The sequence below is a fragment of the Salvelinus fontinalis genome, chromosome 34 (genome assembly GCF_029448725.1).
Source record: "Salvelinus fontinalis isolate EN_2023a chromosome 34, ASM2944872v1, whole genome shotgun sequence".
In the NCBI taxonomy this organism is placed as follows: Eukaryota; Metazoa; Chordata; class Actinopteri; order Salmoniformes; family Salmonidae; genus Salvelinus; species Salvelinus fontinalis.
The window spans coordinates 8,331,760-8,351,013 of NC_074698.1; the positions used below are offsets into that span (position 1 = coordinate 8,331,760).

Consider the following 19,254-nt stretch of genomic DNA (forward strand, 5'->3'; position numbering starts at 1 on the left):
AAGCGCACTAAAACTCACGGTGTCATTTACAATGAACGAAAAGCTCAACAATGCCCATTGTAAATTCGCTTTCAACATATTTTGTTTTAGAAGCCTGCATAAAGGAATTTTGCTAGGGTACTTACATGTACTCGAATCGTAGGGGACCGGCTATGGTCGCTAACAACAGCAGGGACTGGGCATTTGTGCGCCGCTGCAGCAGAGAGCGTGGAAGCCCATTTACGGCGAGCGCAGAGCGCAGGCTGTCCCTGTTACAAATATAACCCCCTCCCCTCGCCCGGGCGCTGCTGCATGCCACGTGCAGGGGCCAAGGCTGGGAGAGCTATAGACAGCAATTGACAGAACCAGTCAAATGTCAGCACACTGTCAATAGCGCAGATAAAGTTAGCAACATGGTCTTCTCTATTTTTTAAGCTATGATTGGATTTGTTTTATTTCTTTGATACAGCATAGGCTACATCTACAATGTCAAGTCTGGCCATTTCATGGATCAAGATACGCTTCAATAAAGATAACTTGAACACTAAAGACACTTGTATTTATCCAAATAGGACGCAGGAATAACATTCACCTGTTTGAAAGTTATCACTAAATACCATAAGGCAAACAAATTGGCGAAGTACCCTACCACCTCTCAGTATAGAACACTGCCTCCAGTGCCAAAACAGGCACTTTGACATTTCACTTAAAGGTAATCACCGAAATGACAACATTGCAATGAGTGAGATACAAGATGAGCCTGATGCAAAATGTTGCTCTCAAATAGTATCTGCGCTTGCGCAAAGGTTCGCATCACACTCTTACAACGTGGTAGCCACGGGACCAAAACAGTGGAGAAGTTTAGCATTGCGCTCCAACGCTCTTAGTTGTTGCGGAAATTAACCCACTATGCTGTTTACTTTATGCGTCTACGTCATATCGCGACGTCATATCGCGGACTCTGCCTTTAAATTAACAGGGTCCAGGGACCAGAATACATTGAAAGGGGGATCAGATCGAAGAGCTAGGACAGAGGCCCTTGCACAAATTAGGCAACAAGTGAAGGATGCAGCACTGGCAGTCCTACATCTGAAGAGGCCAAAGAACTTCTAAAATAACACCAAGTCACAGATAACTACTTAGAATAACCTCTCCCTAAGTGCAGTATGCCAGAGGAAGTCTGACGTTTGATTCATACTCTAGCTTGGGCCACTTCAGGTCTTGAACAATAAGAATATATCTGACCTTATAAACATCATTGCACTTGACCGTGTGTGGCCATACTAAGGTCAACGGTCATGAAAGGGTAAACTGCATTGTGGCTAGTAACCACTTAAGGTCGTGGAGGTGGGATGAACGTGTCTCTTATACAAAATAGTAACACAGACATTTGGAAACATGATATTGTGAAAATATCCTCATTCAAAATACACGTAAGATGAGGGCGAAACCAGTTCCAGTGCTGCTCGATTGAATGAATGAAATGAAAACAGTAACATTGTCGAAAGTACTAACAATGAAATGAATTTACATTTGCTCAATTAAAACAAGATCACAGAATGTTCTCCGTCCTGAAAAAAATGCCCCTAACATAAAAATTGCACCTCAAAACTTAAAAAGAAAACCTATGTACAGGTATGACCTTTCCAAGTATCGAAACAGAGAATATATATATATGAAATAAAAAGGGCCATAAAGAACCAAATGTGCACTTGGAACAATATAAAAAAGAATGCCATTCACTTATATGCTCATACAGCAGTGTCATTCCCTTGCAGCAACCTGAGATTAATAATATCACTTGAGACAACAGCAATATCCCTCAGTAATAAATTAAAGCACACATTCTGAATTATTAAGATTGTGTTCACCTGCAAAATGTTCCAGCAGCTCGTTTCTGCATTCTGACTGCCTGGTATCAAATTACAGAGTGGAAAACAAATCAATCAACAATGCATTTTTTTTATTGAAACAATAACAAAGTGGGTAACCCCGCCTCTGTTTTGGTTAAAAGTTGAGGGATGGGCCTGGGGAAATGTAACCACTCTCAAATTCAAAGATGGATGGAAAGACTGACCATCTCTGATATAAAAATGATAGTTCCCCCATGTTTTGAGGTTATACAGTGTTTACATTTACATCGTTCACAAACATTGGAGTAAAACATACTTATATTTTGGTTTCTGATGGGGTACAACAGTTGAACTAAGCTCATGAGGCATTTATAAGTTATATTCTTCAAAAATGAATGGTTATATATTATTCATTTATACGTTTAAAAAAAACAGATGTAGCAACTAAGGATTTTAGCTATAAACTAATTTGTTGTAGTAAGGCAATATATTTGTTGTAATTTAAATCACTGTCAAGCTTTCCTTTTCTTTCCACTTTGTTTTCATGCCATAAGAACCGCAGTTTCTACATCGCTTGATATAAATGTGTTTTTTCACAACACGAAACTAGTCTTCGGAAATGCATTGCAGATAAAACCAATCAAGATTTGCAAATTCATGTTGAACAAATGACCTTTAAAGGGTCAACGCTACATACATTTTTTGACTTTTAAATTGATGATATATACCCATTGATTGTTGAAGAATATAACTTACAAATACCTAATTAGCTTAGTTCAACTGTCGTACCCCATCGGAGCCCAACCAATAAGCCCGTTTTACTTCATTGTTTGTAAATAATGTAATTGTAAACAAACACTATAAAGCTTTAAAACATGGTTAAATTATCATTTTGATATCATGCATGATCAGTCCTTAGCTGTCTATGAATTTGAGATTCAATTTCTCCACCCCTCAACCTTTCACCAAAACAGTGGCAGGGTGGCCACTTTATTGCTTAACCTGCAGATTTACCTTTTAAATATTTTCACTTACTTTTATTTCCATTCCAAAATTCGACATTTCGATATAGGTACATCAGATCTTACGGCATGGGAACCCTCAGTGTTCTATAGGCTAGGTAAGAGGATTCCAAAGAGAATGAACCTCTGTCCCAGCTCTCCCCTCTTCTCTCCACATCCTGCCAGGTTGTGAGTACTCAGGCGCACGCCAGGGAAGGGTGGGAGAGGGCTCTGCAAGCTGAGATGCGATTGGCCGGGCTGAACTCTAGACATTGCTGCCGGCAGAGAACAAGAGTGTGCTTTAAAAGAACAATAGCATTTCAATGATTCATTAACTCTGAAAATGCCTTGTAACAGAAACATGATTCAAAATGTGTATATTGTAAATACAAGGAGCAGGTTGTTCTCCTCCTGGCCCAGGTTGGATAAGAGCTGGGTGCAGGGGTCTCTGGGGCACCAACTACAGGTGTATGAGATGGGGCTCTCCCTGGGCCAGTCCTCCTCGCTGGGCAAGCCAATCACCCTGTGGGACATGGGGAAGAGCACAGACACACCCCCAACACAAGGCACTGGTAAAACACAAATCATACATTATTCAAATGCTTTTATCATAAACGACCGATCAAAAGGTGGGCACGGTAGAAGAAAAAACTAAAAGATTTTCTGGAGCTGCTGAGCCTCAGCGTATCCACGGAACAATGGTCTCAAAAGGAACGGTTTGGCAAAAATGCAGCCGGCGCTCCACATGTCCATGGAGGATATATAACCAGAGTGGAGCAGCACCTCAGGGGCCCCTGTACCACAGTGTCACCACCTGAAGAGAGAGAGAGAGAGAGAGGGAAGAGAGAGCAAGGGAGAGGGTGTGAGTCGTTGGATAGGACATAGAGAGAAATATACTTTTTACTTTTATGCATAGTTCCTTTACCTTAATTAGGCTGGGGGACAATGGCACTGTGACAATTGAACAGACTGTGCATTCAAATGAGGATGTTCTACTCTGTAGACTTACACAGGGTGTAAAGGGTGATGTGTTAGGTGTAGATGCACACCAGCCCAATGTCAGCAATCTTCGCCTCTCTACGGCTACTAACCAGTCCATACTCCGGCTTCAGATCGCGGTGCACCAGCATGTTGGTGTGCAGGAAGTCCAGCCCATGCAGCAGCTGCATCACCACATCCTGTACAGACAGGAAGCAGTATGACAGCATTGCTCAATCACGTTCTCCTTCTGTGGCTTATTCTGACAAGATATGAGGACATCTGTCCAGAAAAGTTCAAAAGAGAGTACAGTAAAATGTTATACTAATTCTTAATGGAGTGCTTTGGAGTCATTGAGTTTTTTTCCCCAGTTGCAGGTATGTAAGGGGGCTAAGTCACGCCTTAATTTTGTCAAGACTCAGTCCAGTGCTGGGGACCGTGGAGAGGAAGGTAGACAGGTCCTGGTCTCTGTACTCAAACACCAGCGTCAGGTCCAAACTCCTGTTCTTCAGGCCAGCAGATACGTCCAACAACCTTTCAGTAAGATCAGCAATTTAGGGCAATCATTGTGAACCATTTCTGCTAATGAAATGGCATGACACCATGGTATACAATTATAAAACACCATCAGAGTGATTTTAACGCCAAAGATCATTATGTATAATTCAAAGGCTATGCAAAAAAAGTTCAGATTTAATTAAATAACAGAAAAATTCAATTACTTTACAATGTTGGGATGGTTGAAATACCCGATCTTACGCAAGAGCGCCACCTCCCGGATCATGAAATAAATACAATTTGATTTGAAAGCAGGAACGGCACTCTCCGTGTCTCCGGGTATGTTCAACTTCTTCACCGCTACAAGTCGCTGTTGATCGCAGACCTCTCTGGTCCTGTACACTGCCATATGCGCCTTCACCTCTCTCTGCAAGTATTTCCTAATTCTGATGTTCATCGCACCCATTGACTTCAATGACCGGCCGATTTCGTAGTTGGATGCAACTAGGATGGAATAGACCCTGCGCAAATGTCTGTAAACAAGCGGTCAAGTAATGAACTGGACAGTGGTGTGAACAACTGCTTCCACAAGCCTACGCCTTTTACTGGTAGACAGAGGCTTATGACTGTTCATGTGGGTGTCAAGACGTTTACGAGACTTATTTAGCTAGCTACCTAAATGAACTACTTATGCAAGAGTGAACTTAATTATTAAAGAGTTTAGTAAGACACCGATTTTATGCATTGCCGCTGGCAAACTAAGTAGCTAGCAATCTTCCTCCAACTCCACCTAGCAACCACTTGCTAGCTAACCAAAGGGAATCTCAAAGCTGCTTTGTGCAATGTGTGGTTAGCTACACTTAGCTAATATTTAATGAATTGTGATTAACTTACCTTCTCACACCATAAACTGCAGAGATATATACATTTTCAAGACGCTCATAAATTATGGGACCACGTTCTGGTACGGCCCCTTATCTAATCAGAGCTCTCATCACTCCCGACAGACGTGGTCATGGAGAAGACCTCTGTGCATGTGCCATCCTCATGTCTTGCACATGTTCTATATACACACACGTTTATCCATGGGATATTGATGAAAGAATGGTAAATGCATTTTGTGACTTATCATCATAATAATCAAACAATATTCCAGGCCAGGATGATACCAGTATCAATAGAATTCTAAGGGATGATGATGACTAAAAGGTTAGGAAACAAATCAATTTGATCTCTGATGAATCCTTCATTATCACAGTTAGTATTCTTGTTACAAAGTCCCCCCCCCCCCCCCCCCATACATTTACAGAGTGGAATAATTCATTTTTACAATGATCCGCATGAAGACGTGTTTGTATTCCGTGTTTAATAACTCGAGGCATGTTCATTCAAAAACAATCCAGTCTTTACATCCGTGTTCAAATGGAGGCAGTAGACATGTACAGTGGTTAGTGGTACAGCATAGAGCGTTTAAACCTGGTTCACAATTCTGTTGTGTTATGGCTTTTTTTTGCAACAGAGGGAGTTAGTTTCACCCTACATTATTGCATGGGTGAATTTAGCATAGCTGGTTGGAAGACCGTCTGAAAACTCAGACAGAAGCCACTGTTATCCGTCCACAGTATATTGAGTAATGATAAATTATTAACATGTCTGCAGTAGTTATTGGTACTGGTATCGAAAGTATTGGTAACTTCAATCTATTCCACCCAACACGTTTGTTCTCAATATATTAAGAGTGAAAACATTTAGTGTTAAATCACATCCATCTGCACACTAGATTTATGAAAACACAATGGGGGAAAAAAGCCATCTATCCCTGGGCTATCATTTCCAAAGGTCGATTGGTTGTAAACTCAATTTCACAGATCTGATGCAGATAGCATCCACAGAAAGATTAATAGACTTTCAAATGTGTTTTCCCTCAATGGTGAGAGAGAGAGCAGAGTTCTCTTCACTCATTGATTAGAATAGTCACACAGTAACCGTCTTGAGGGATCTTTTCACTGCGTTGACTGTAGGACCAGAGGTTGAAGCCTGTCCCCTGGGCTTGTGTTATTGAAGCGTTCGGTGAGCTGGGTGAAGTTGCCCCTAGATGGTGATCTTGGGTCAGTTTAGCATTTTCCCCATTAAATGTGGATTGGGATTTTATCCTAGATCTGTACCTAGGGGAAACGTCACCCGGAGCCACAACGGGTTGAGGGAGGTGGTCAGTCTCGTGTTACTCCAACTTCTTAGTGTCGACACATTTGGTCTTCTTGGCCAGAGCAATGGTATCCAGGTGCAGGTTACGGTTGAGGATGACAGAACCACAGGTGAGAGCCCCAGCCAGCGCACCAGCAAAGCCACACACAAACACGTCCTGACCTGCACGCACACACACAACACAAACATCAACACGCAGTAGAAACCAGAGCCGATATAGACCTTTAGTAATACTGAAGTCAAACTTATGACTTATTCAAATGCAAAGACATGTGTTAGTCTATCAAAAACATAGACATATAGCTTCACTCCGATATATCCATGGACCCCATCAGCTGTAAAATATACTGACCCGTGAGGTAGAGGTTCTTCAGGGGTGTCTGGGGCCGCATGGTGACACTGCACTCAGCACTGAAACGAGCTGTGCCATGGTCTGCTCCGTAGATCTCCCCTTTAGCGGCTCCAATGTAGTGTGTGTTTGTTATGGGCGTTCCAGCCTCGATGAACTCAACCTAAAGACGGACACAGAGAGAGAGAAATGGGAGATGTATGCATTGTGAACAAGGCATCTACTACTTTCCATCGAGGTATCAAGTTACATCATTTGTCAAAATTAAAAAGGAAACTTATCTAGGTTACGGCTTACTAGTGCACCCACCATAGAGATGTTAGTTTCCCGGACAAGGCAGTCTACCAGAGTTTAGTATGAATGGGCCAAATGCTCTACCTTGTCCCTGGTAATCTTGGGGAAGACGCTCATCACCACCTCCAGAATCGAGTCACAGAATAGCTGCTTCAGCTCCTTGTAATCAGTCCCTCTGTTGGTCGCCTTGTCGTCCTTCCACTCCTCAAACCACTCATAGTTAGCAAAGCTCACCAGACTCAGGGTGGACTTGCCTGTGAAGAACGGGAAAGGAAAAAGGGGTTGAAACATGTCTGTTCAGCCGTCATTCGGATGGCATCAGATGTTGTAGTGGTGTGCATTTCCAATAATCTAAAGTTACAAGATGTTTTGGTATGGTGTAGATCAGAGACCAGCGGGCTGGTTCCAGGAACACACTGCAAAACTAATGAATCAACATTGGACAGTCAATCGAATGGAACAAATCAACTTAACGGACTTTGAAAAGGCATTTGCAACCATCTGGTACCTGATAGAAAACTACAGAATCCTGTAGTATGTTGTCTTTAGTATTTTGTCCTAACTGTTGTCTTGTCTGTGTTACCATGAAGTAAATACAATAAAATCAAAAAAATGTTATCACTAAAAACAGTCTCACATCAGGAATAAAACAAGGCCAAACACCCAACAAGAAAGGATCAACCCAGAAACACCTGGAGGAGAGATGCCCAGGCCGATATGGCGAGAGCAGTCTCAACCGCTACAACTTGCCTCGAACCGAGTAATATGTAGGATTTTAGCCAATGGATTATGCTCCTTATTGGAGCCAATGGTTTAAATAAGTAAAGTCAGTGGATGATGCATTTCCAACGATCTAAATAATTGAATCATTTAGGATGGTGAAAATAAGTGCCAGCACTAGTCTTGTTTCTGCACCTGGTGATCGTTCCTCCCAGGTGGGATCTTTGGCTGATGGAGAGGCCACAAAGAGGATGGGCACACTTTTCGCTGACTCCTCCCTGTTTCCCTTCAGATAGGTGACAACCCTGTAACATCCAGATAATGGGATTGGTCAAATACTGTAGGCTCTTTAACACTACCGTAAAGTAGATCTACACACAATACCCCATAATGACAAAGCAAAATGTTATTTCTTTATGTTGGCAAATGTACTTATATATAAAGAAAACAGAAATATCACATTTACATAAGTATTCAGACCTTTTACTCAGTACTTTGTGGAAGCATCTTTGGCAGCTATTACAGCCTCAAGTCTTCTTGGGTATGACGCTACAAGCTTGGAACACCTGTATTTGGGGAGTTTCTCCCATTCTTCTCTGCAGATCCTCTCAAGCTCTGTCAGGTTGGATGTGGAGCTTCGCTGCACAGAAATTTTCAGGTCTCTCCAGAGATGTTCGATCGTGTTTGAGTCCGGGCTCTGGCTGGGCCACACAAGGATATTGTCCCGAAGCCACTCCTGCATTGTCTTGGCTGTGCGCTTAGGGTCATTGTCCTGGAAGGGGAACCTTTGCCCCAGTGGGAGGTCCTGAGCAGGTTTATCAAGGATCTCTTTGTACTTTGCTCCATTCATATTTCCCCTCGATCCTGACTAGTCTTCCAGTCCCCACAGCATGATGCTGCCACCACACTTCACTGTAGGGATGGTATTGGCCAGGTGATGAGCGGTGCCTGGTTTGCTCCAGACGTGACGCTTCACATTCAGGCCAAAGAGTTCAATCTTGGTTTCATCAGACTAGAGAATCTTGTTTCTCATTGTGTGAGAGTCCTTTAGGTGCCTTTTGGCAAACACAAAGCGGGCTGTCATGGGCCTTTTACTGAGGTGTGGCTTACGTCTGGCCACTCTACCATAAATGGCCTGATTGATGTAGTGCTGCAGAGATGGTTGTGTTTCTGGAAGGTTCTCTCATCTCCACAGAGGAACTCTGGAGCTCTGTCAGAGTGACCATCGGGTTCTTGGTCACCTCCCTGACAAAAGCCCTTCTCCCCTGGATTGCTCAGTTTGGCTGGGCAGCCAGGTCTAGGAAGAGTTTGTGGTTCCAAACTTCTTCCATTTAAGAATGATGGAGGCCTCTGTTCTTGGGGACCTTCAATACTGCAGACATTTTTTTTGGTAACCTTCCCCAGATCTGTGCCTCGACACAATCCTGTCATCTCGGAGCTCTACGGACAATTCCTTCGACATCATGGCTTGGCTTTTGCTCTGACATGCAGTGTCAACTATGGCACCTTATATAGACAGGTGTGTGCCTTTCCAAATCATGTCCAATCAATTGAATTTACCACAGTTGAATTCCAATCAAGGTGTAGAAACATGAAGGATGATCAATGGAAACAGGATGCACCGGAGCTCAATTTTGAGTCTCATAGCAAAGGGTCTGAATACTTATGTAAGGTATCTGGTTATTTAATACATTTGCAAAGATTTTTTTCTTCTACCGTGCCCACCTTTTGATTTTTTTTTTGCTTTGTCATTATGGGGTACTGTGTGTAGATTGGAGGAAAAATGCAATTGAATAGGTTTTAGAATAAGGCTGTAACGTAAGAAAATGTGAAAAAAGTGAACGCTCTGAATACTTTCAAAATGCACTGTAGACCATGCTTGTTAAACTGTGTGAATATCTATTGAGGTTCCAAACATGTTGTGAAATAAGTGCAGTGACGAGTGGTGATTGTGAACTGATACCGTCTGTTTTGACAACACTGCATTTTAGTGGTTACCAAACAGATTACTGTAAACGGCACAATCTTTCATGCACACAGTAAAAGGGAGTGAAATACAGAATACACACACTATCACAGTCTTGTGTACCGTAGGTTATGTAATGTCACAGTAACACACTTCTCTCTCTCTCTCACTCAAAGTCCACACCACAAGACCTTACACAATGTCTGTCTAAGCAACACATCAGATATACAGTTGAAGTCATTAGTTTACACAGTCAATTAGAATTTGGTAGCATTGCCTTTAAATTGTTTAACGTTTCGGGTAGCTTTCCACGAGCTTCCCACAATAAGTTGCGTGAATTTTGGCCCATTCCTCCTGACAGAGTCAGGTTTGTAGGCCTCCTTGCTCGCACACGCTTTTTCAGTTCTGCCCACATATTTTCTATAGGATTGAGGTCAGGGCTTTGTGATGGCCACTCCAATACCTTGACTTTGTTGTCCTTAATTAAGCCATTTTGCCAAAACTTTGGAAGTATGCTTGGGGTCATTGTCCGTTTGGAAGACACATTTGTGAACAAGCTTTAACTTCCTGACTGATGTCTTGAGATGTTGCTTCAATACATGCACATCATTTTCTATCCTCATGATGCCATCTATTTTGTTAAGTGCACCAGTCCCTCCTGCAGCAAAGCACCCCCACAACATGATGCTGCCACCCCCATGTTTCACGGTTGGGATGGTGTTCTTCGGCTTGCAAGCCTCCCCATTTTTCCTCCAAACATAATGATGGTCATTACGGTAAAACAGTTCCATTTTTGTTTAATCAGACCAGAGGACATTTCTCCAAAAAGTTCAATATTTTTCCCCATGTGCAGTTGCAAACCAAAGTCTGGCTATTTTATGGCGGTTTTGGAGCAGTGGCTTCTTCCTTGCTGAGCGGCCATTCAGGTTATGTCGATATAGGACTCGTTTTACTGTGGATATAGATAATTTTGTATCCGTTTACTCCAGCATCTTCACAAGGTCCTTTACTGTTGTTCTGGGATTGATTTGCACTTTTCGCACCAAAGTACGTTCATCTCTAGGAGACAGAACACGTCTCCTTCCTGAGCGGTATGACAGCGGAGTGGTCCCATGGTGTTAATACTTGCGTACCATTGTTTGTACAGATGAACGTGGTACCTTCAGGAGTTTGGAAATGTCTCCCAAGGATGATCCAGACTTGTGGAGGTCTACAATTTCTTCTGAGGTCTTGGCTGATTTATTTTGATTTTCCCATAATGTCAAGCAAAAAAGGCACTGAGTTTGAAGGTAGGCCTTGAAATACATCCACAGGTACACCTCCAATTGACTCAAATTATGTCAATTAGCCTATCAGAAGCTTCTAAAGCCATGACATCATTTCCTGGAATTTTCCAAACTGTCAAAAAGGCACAGTCACCTTAGTGTATTTAAACTTCTGACCCACTGGAATTGTGTTAGTGAATTATAAGTGAAATGATCTGTCTGTAAACAATTGTTGTAAAAACTAGAAGAAGTCCTAAACGACTTGCCAAAACTATAGTTTGTTAACAAGACATTTGTGGAGTGTATGTAAACTTCCGACTTCAACTGTATGTTAATAAGGACAAACAAGGTGTGAATTAAAAGAAAGTCATTAGACAGTGGGGCCAAGCCAAACATTTAGGGTTGAACAATGAGAGGAAGGAACCTACAGTTCATCAATGTTGTGCTCTGTGAAGATCCAGTAGTTGTCTGCTTTGAGGCCCAGGTCCTCCTTGGTTCCAGTCAGGCCCAGGAAGATGCTCAGACCTCCCTCCCCGTGTTTCATCATACCAAGCTGCTTCTGGATGGCTGTAGGGAATCACAAGATCATACAACATTCATGATTAGTAGGGATGTGCATCTTTCCCTTTCAAGATGATTCTATATGTTTCTAGATACATGGGCTCCGATACGCTACGTTTGAAACGATTCAGTGCGATTCGGTTTGATTAGAGGAACAAATCGATGCGATGCACTAACATTTGTTGCATAAACACATTCATTTCAAATTAAATTCTGCAGCTGATATAAGGGATGTATAGGTCTATGATCAGGAATGGGCCCCTCATTGGTCAGCGCGCAAAGCTGTGGACAGCGTGCAATTTAACTAGGCTACTGCCAGGGGTTGTTAGGCATGCAAAACTACGTGTAGATCAATGACTGTCAACATAATTGCATACGCAGTTCCGACACTGAATGAGAGGAAGCAAGTGTCACAAAAGATGAGGTATTTTTTGGAAGGTAGAAAGAATGACATTTACCCCCCCCCCCCCCAAAATGGTTTATTAGCAATTCATAACATTTGAATCGATTTTCTGACCGATGCATGCTACATTTGGATCTGTTCGGGGTCTCGATGCACTCGTATCTTAAACATTTGAACCGGGGAACAATGCCCATTGGTGAACTGTTACATCCTTAATGATTAGGCATCACAAGGTCATAGAAACATTATGATTAGGAAACAACATCTGGACAACGGCATCGATACAAGTATCAACTAACAATTCAGTTTTTTTTAAACGCAGATATCTTGAACATACACCCACACCGTAATACCCTCACCCACCTGGCATGGCCTGGAGTTCCTTGGGCAGCAGCTGCTGGTAGGTGTTGAAGATGCCAGCGTTGGAGATGACCATTGGAGCATGCACATGGATCTCCTCCTGACCCTTCATCACGCTCACACCTGAAAACATAGGAACCAGATGTGGTCAAATCTGACCATCTGTGTGATCAATCAATTCACCTTTCAACCAATCAACCAGTACTATTCACCAATAGCCTCCTTGTTGTCGTCGAACAGGATGCGGTTGACTGGGGCGCGGACGAGCACGGCCCCCCCGGCTTTCTCAATGATAGGGATCATGTGGTAGGCGATCTCACTGGCTCCTCCTATTGGGTACCAGGCACCAGTCAGGTAGTGGCAGATCAGCAGGCTGTGCATGGAGAAGCTGGCATCCTTGGGCATGTTACCTGCAGTTACACACAACAAAATTGAGTCTTATAAAACCAAACACACAATAAAAAGAGGTGCAGTTGATTTGGTCCATGTGGAAAGCGTGTCCTCCAAATGGCACAAATGAGTGAACTACATCGGGGACAAGGACGCAGGCTTTCATTTGAGATGGCTGTGGTGATGCTCTCCACTATCAGGAACTACAGCAGCCTACCGTAAGTGCCAAAGACGTAGCTGAAGACGGCCCTGAGGTCATTGTTCTCAGTCAGCCCGTTGACCACCTCGGTCACGCTGCGAGACGCCATGCGGAAGAAGAACGACAGACGATTGGCCAGGCCTGTGTACACCAGGAACTTGGCCAGGGGGACAGGAACGAGCTTCAGCAGACACAGGAACCAAACGTTGCGTCCTGCTTTCTGTTGACGGAATTCATACATGTACACTACCGTTCAAAAGTTTGGGGTCACTTAGAAATGTCCTTGTCTTTGAAAGAAAAGCACTTTTTTTGTCCATTAAAATAACATCAAATTGATCAGAAATACAGTGTAGACATTGTTAATGTTGTAAATGACTATTATAGCTGGAAACGGCAGATTTTTTATGAAATATCTACATAGGCGTACAGAGGCCCATTATTAGCAACCATCACTCCTGTGTTCCAATGGCACGTTGTGTTAGCTAATCCAAGTTGATCATCTTAAAAGACTAATTGAGCATTAGAAAACCCTTTTGCAATTATGTTAGCACAGCTGAAAACTGTTGTCCTAATTAAAGAAGCAATAAAACTGGCCTTATTTAGACTAGTTGAGTATCTGGAGCGTCGGCATTTGTGGGTTCAATTACAGGCTCAAAATGGCCAGAAACAAAGAACTTTCTTCTGAAACTCGTCAGTCTATTCTTGTTCTGAGAAATGAAGGCTATTCCATGCGAGAAATTGCCAAGAAACTGAAGATCTCATACAACTCTGTGTACTACTCCCGTCACAGAACAGCACAAACTGGCTCTAATTAGAATAGAAGGAGTGGGAGGCCCCGGTGCACAACTGAGCAAGAGGACAAGTACATTAGTGTCTAGTTTGAGAAACAGACACCTCAAGTCCTCAACTGGCAGCTTCATTAAATAGTACCCGCAAAACACCAGTCTCAACGTCAACAGTGAAGAGGCAACTCCAGGATGCTGGCCTTCTAGGCAGAGTTGCAAAGGAAAAAAAACATATGAGGTTATTGATGACATCACATAACAGCACCATACCTTGACCAGCCTCATGTACTCATCGATGGCCGCCTCCTCCCCAGGGAAGAACTTCTTCAGCTCGTCAGGGAAACGGTTCCTGCCGCTGTAGATGGGGTAGATGCGCCTGTTCTCAGGAGGGCCCAGCACCACCTGGTCAAATGGGTTGTCCAGCGGCTCCCACTGCAGCTGACCATTGGTCAGCTGGTCAAGCATACAGCGGAAGGGCGTATGCTCCAACAGGTTCCCGATGTAGTGGATACCTGAGGTGGAGGCATGATTGATTGATTAGAATGTTTTGTATCTAGGATGTCTGGCTCAAATGACATGGGCTTATAAGACAGTATTATTGATTAATAGTTTGCATTTACAGTGTTTTACACTTAAACTCACACTTTTTTTAACAAAACCAGGCTAGGGCTAGCCCAGGACATGCGGTCAGTTTTTTTAGGAACTAATTTGGTGTCTCAACTTACTGTTGAGAGTTGCAATAGTAGAATCCATAACGTACAATTTCTCTACATCTCATGGCAAAATGTTTTTTTGGTGTCAAGAGGGCAGGCTCTAAAATGTTTAGCAAAATTTCACTTAGGGCCCCCAAAAGGGTAGGACCGGCTCTGTCTGCATGTGTGGTTATCTGACATAAGTATAATCAAAACCGCAAGCCCCCATGTAGAACCCCACCACCATCAAAGTTGCCCATCCTTGATTTAGGTCAACAACACATAGACCAGGTTCATAGCCACTACCACCTCTGAGTAAACGAAGGTACCTACCACGTTTAGTAAGGAAAGGTAAACTGATAGCTGCCTTCTAGGTAAGGAAAGGTAAACTGATAAGAGCCTTCTCACCCACGTCAAACTCAAAGCCTTTCTCTGTAAAAGTGTGGCAGCAGCCTCCGGCCCGATCATGCTGCTCCAGCACCAGGACCCGCTTTCCAACCTTAGCCAGCAGCACCGCCAGCCCAAGTCCACCAATTCCACTGCCAATGACAATGGCATCTAGTTTCTCAGGTACTTTACTGGCCAAGAAACCTGGTTAGAAAGAGTAAAAAACATACAATTAACAGAGATATTGCCAGTTAAATATTCTTACATGAATCAAATAACGATGTATTCCAGCAATATTATCCCCTGGACTGTGCAAAGGCAGCTTATAACCACGTTTCCATCTAAAACATTTAATGGGGATGAATTACCTGACCCATGAAAAAAGTCACGACCGCATTTTCATGGAAACATTAAAACACAATACAATTATGTAGGCCTAAATGCAAACAGAATTTGTTCGTTCGACATGGTGGGATCTTTTTGTGTCGGTTAAATGAATGATGTGCACTACGTAATAACGCACAGCATTTTTCTATTCTCCGCAAAAAGTCAGCTTGATGGAAACACATGTCGTGGTTTTATGCAGATTTTTGAATATTCGCATGAAAATCTGTACCAAATTGGATACATTTAGCTAATGGAACTGAAACAAATGTGTGTGTGTGTGTGTGTGTGTGTGTGTGTGTGTGTGTGTGTGTGTGTGTGTGTAACAGTATAACTTTAGTACGTCCCCTCGCCCCGACCTCGGGCGCGAACCAGGGACCCTCTGCACACATCAACAACGGTCGCCGACGAAGCATCGTTACCCATCGCTCCACAAAGGCCACGGCCCTTGCAGAGCAAGGTGCAACACTACTTCTAGGTTTCAGAGCAAGTGACGTTACTGATTGAAACGCTAGTAGCGCATACCCGCTAACTAGCTAGCCATTTCACATCCGTTGCATGTGTAGCAGCTATAAACATGATATAATGCGGGCTGGATTGCGTTTCAACAAAGAGTTTAGTCACTCGTGCAGTACAGCAGCAATGTCCAGCTTGTGACGCAGTACTGTAGTTGACAAGTGTAGCCATGGGAAATTGTAAATCGTTGTCAGCGGTTCTAAGAAACGAAATAGTTGCCTGACCTGCTTTCCTACTACAAATGAATGCTCTTGAGTTACATGTGAACGACAGAGCAATTGAATTATGCAACAAGATATAGCTTTCGAAACACACACCCACACACTGGACAAGGGTGACTGCCAAAATAAGAATTACAAAATGTAAATCTGTTTGCGCACATATTCCTATGAAACGATATTTCGTCCATACATCGGTGATCGGTCAAATATTGTGTCTACGAGACTCACCCTGCTTCAGAACTTTGTTTTTCTCCTTCTTTTGGGTGACCAGTGGTTTAAGCGGCTCACGAGTGTCGATATCAAAAGGATTTGGTCCGGACGTACGGAACACATAGTTGTAAACGAATGCAGCTAGAGCAGCACAAATGATTGCTACAATGATCCACATTTTACGAATTTTAAATCAGCGCAACTTCTCACTTTAAGTGGATACACACTTCCGCTTGCGAACAAGGTCTGCAATGGTTCCAGGCCACTTGGAACCCTCCCACGCATGACAAGCAACGCCCATAGTTGTTACAAAACTCTGCTCATTCTCTCAGATTTTATAACGAGAGGATTCTATTAAACTGGCCCGGGTAGGCGTAGTGTCCACCGGGTGAACGCATTCGTTTCCCAGGCATGAGCCGGCTGGACGTAAAACTCAGTTTTAGTCGAATAACGTCAGATTTGATTTTTCGCAGCAGGTTAGGATAATTCACGTAGCAGGCTATGATGATTAGGTTGAGGTTAGGAAAAGGGTTCACGTATAAGCAAAAAATATAGTGAACAAAAATGTAAACGCAACAATTTCAAATATTTTACTGTGCTACAGTTCATATAGGGAAATTAGTCAATTGAAATAAATAAATTGGGCCCTAATCTATGGATTTCACATGACTGGGCAGTGGCCCACCCACTTGGGAACCAGGGGCGCCAGGCCCAGCCAAACATAATTAGTTTTCCCCCACAAAAGACATAAATAGACATAAATACTCCTGCTTCATCAGCTGTCCGGGCGGCTGGTATCAAATGATCCCACAAGTGAAGAAGCCGGATGTTCACTTTCAGGGATGCAACAAGATGGCGCCGACAGAGATGGTCGCCTCGCTTCAGGTCCTTAGAAAACTATGCAGTTATTTGTTTTATTATGTATTATTTCTTACATTGTTAGCCCAGATAATCTGAAGTGTTTTTACATACAGCCGGGAAGAACTATTGGATATAAAAGCGATGTCAATGTACCATCAATACGACCAGGAATACGTCTTTCCCGAAGCGGATCCTTTGTTCGGACCACCACCCTGGACATGCGATCTCATCCCAGAGGCCGACCCAAAACAACGCGGTCGCCGCAGGAGAGGCAGACGGAGCGGCCTACTGGTCAGACTCAGAAGGCGAGCACACCATTCACCGCTTCCGAGCATATTACTCGCCAATGTACAATCTCTAGAAAACAAGGTGGACGAAATTAGGGCACGAGTTGCCTTCCAGAGAGACATTTCATGGAAACTTGGCTCACTCGGGATTCGTTGTCAGAGTCGGTACAACCACCCGGTTTCTTAATGCATCGCGCCAACAGAAACAAACATCTCTCTGGGAAGGAGGAGGGCTGGGGTGTATGCTTCATGATTAACGACTCATGGTGTAATCACAACAACATACAGGAACTCAAGTCCTTTTGTTCACCCGACCTAGAATTCCTTACAATCAAATGCTGACCGCATTATCTTCCAAGACAATTCTCTTCGATTATAGTCACAGCCATTTATATCTCCCCCCCAAGCAGATCCCTCGTCGGCCCTGAAATAACTTCACTGGACTCTATGTGAACTGGAAACAATACATCATGAGGCTGCATTTACTGTAAATGGGGATTTTAACAAAGCTAACCTAAGAACCATACTTCGATCACGTGGACTGGGATATGTTCCGGATAGCCTCAGACAACAACATTGATGTATACACTGACTCGGTGAGCGAGTTTATTAGCAAGTGCATCGGTGATGTCGTTCCCTCTGTGACCAATTAAAACCTTCCCTAACTAGAAACCGTGGATTGATGGCAGCATTCGCGCAAACCACCGCTTTTAATCATGGCAAGGCAACCGGAAACACGACCAAACTGTGCAGCTATTCCCTCCACAAGGCAATCAAACAAGCAAAGTGTCAGTATAGAGAGTCGCAATTCAACGGCTCAAACACGAGACTGCAGTCAATCACGGATTACAAAAAGAACCAGCCCTGTCGCGGACACCGACGTCTTGCTCCCAGACAAATTAAACAACTTCTTTGCTTGCTTTGAGGACAATACAGTGCCACTGACACAACCCCCGACCAAAGCCTGTGGCCTCTCCTTCTACGTGGCCAACGTGAGGAAAACATTTAAACGTGTTAACCCTCGCAAGGCTGCCGGCCCAGACGGCATCCCTAGCCGCGTCCTCAGAGCATGCGCAGACCAGCTGGCTGGTGTGTTTACGGACATATTCAACCAATCCCTATCCCAGTCTGTTGTTCCCACATGCTTCAAGATGGCTCCATTGTCCCTGTTCCCAAGAAGGCTAAGGTAACTGAGCTAAACGACTATCGCCCGTAGCACTCACTTCCGTCATCATGAGGGTGCTTTGAGAGACTAGTCAAGGACCATATCACCTCCACTCTACCTGATAACCTAGACCCAGTCCAATTTGCTTACCGCCCCAATAGGTCCACTGACGATGCAATCGCCATCACCCTGCACACTGCCCTATCCCATCTGGACAAGAGAAAAACCTATGTAAGAATGCTGTTCATTGACTACATCTCAGCATTTAACACAATAGTACCCTTCCAAACTCGTCATTAGGGTCGAGACCCTGGGTCTCAACCCCGCCCTGTGCAACTGGGTTCTGAACGTTGATGGGCCGCCCCCCAGGTGGTGAAGATAGGAAACATCTCCACCCTGCTGATCCTCAACACTGGGGCCCCACAAGGGTGCATTCTCAGCCCTCTCCTGTACTCCCTGTTCACCCATGACTGCGTGGCCATGCACGCTTCCAACTCAATCATCAAGTTTGCAGACGACACTACAGTGGTAGGCCTGATTACCAACAACGACGAGACAGCCTACAGGGAGGAGATGAGGGCCCTCAGAGTGTGGTGTCGGGAAAATAACCTCTCACTCAACGTCAACAAAACAAAGGAGATGATTGTGGACTTCAGGAAACAGCAGAGCAGAGGGAGTTAAGTTCCTCGGCGCACACATCACGGAAAAACTGAAATGGTCCATCA

General features: G+C 43.7%; 2 protein-coding genes and 1 pseudogene across 5 annotated transcripts in view; all 3 read right to left on the bottom strand.

Moving 5' to 3' along the window:
• The window catches only part of LOC129832994 (supervillin-like), a 39,395-nt gene extending 35,451 nt beyond the window's left edge, over positions 1-3,944 (bottom strand). Inside the window, exons 1-4 of one of the 4 annotated variants that reach the window (XM_055897187.1) lie at positions 3,843-3,944; positions 3,224-3,647; positions 2,868-3,108; positions 1,851-1,891 (exon numbers count right to left, since the gene is read on the bottom strand). Coding sequence is in view for 1 of the 4 variants with exons in the window: in XM_055897190.1 (XP_055753165.1) it covers positions 126-127 (2 nt within the window). In the remaining 3 variants the exon portion in view is untranslated. Of the gene's footprint in view, positions 1-125; positions 1,813-1,850; positions 1,892-2,867; positions 3,109-3,223; positions 3,648-3,842 lie in introns of those variants that run through there. The other 3 variants (XM_055897189.1, XM_055897188.1, XM_055897190.1) reach the window with 3 other exon arrangements.
• LOC129833910 (cyclin-dependent kinase 6-like) lies at positions 3,031-5,518 on the bottom strand (annotated as a pseudogene).
• A 142-nt stretch (positions 5,519-5,660) lies between these two features.
• Positions 5,661-16,565, bottom strand: LOC129832996 (all-trans-retinol 13,14-reductase-like). Its single transcript, XM_055897193.1, has 11 exons — positions 16,235-16,565; positions 14,907-15,089; positions 14,077-14,318; positions 13,040-13,241; positions 12,645-12,842; positions 12,436-12,555; positions 11,537-11,675; positions 8,073-8,182; positions 7,242-7,411; positions 6,867-7,026; positions 5,661-6,676 (listed from the first exon to the last, which is right to left on the bottom strand). The coding sequence occupies exons 1-11, from the start codon at positions 16,392-16,394 to the stop codon at positions 6,531-6,533; spliced, it is 1,830 nt and encodes a 609-aa protein (XP_055753168.1). The 5' UTR covers positions 16,395-16,565; the 3' UTR covers positions 5,661-6,530.
• Between the last annotated feature and the right edge of the window lie 2,689 nt (positions 16,566-19,254).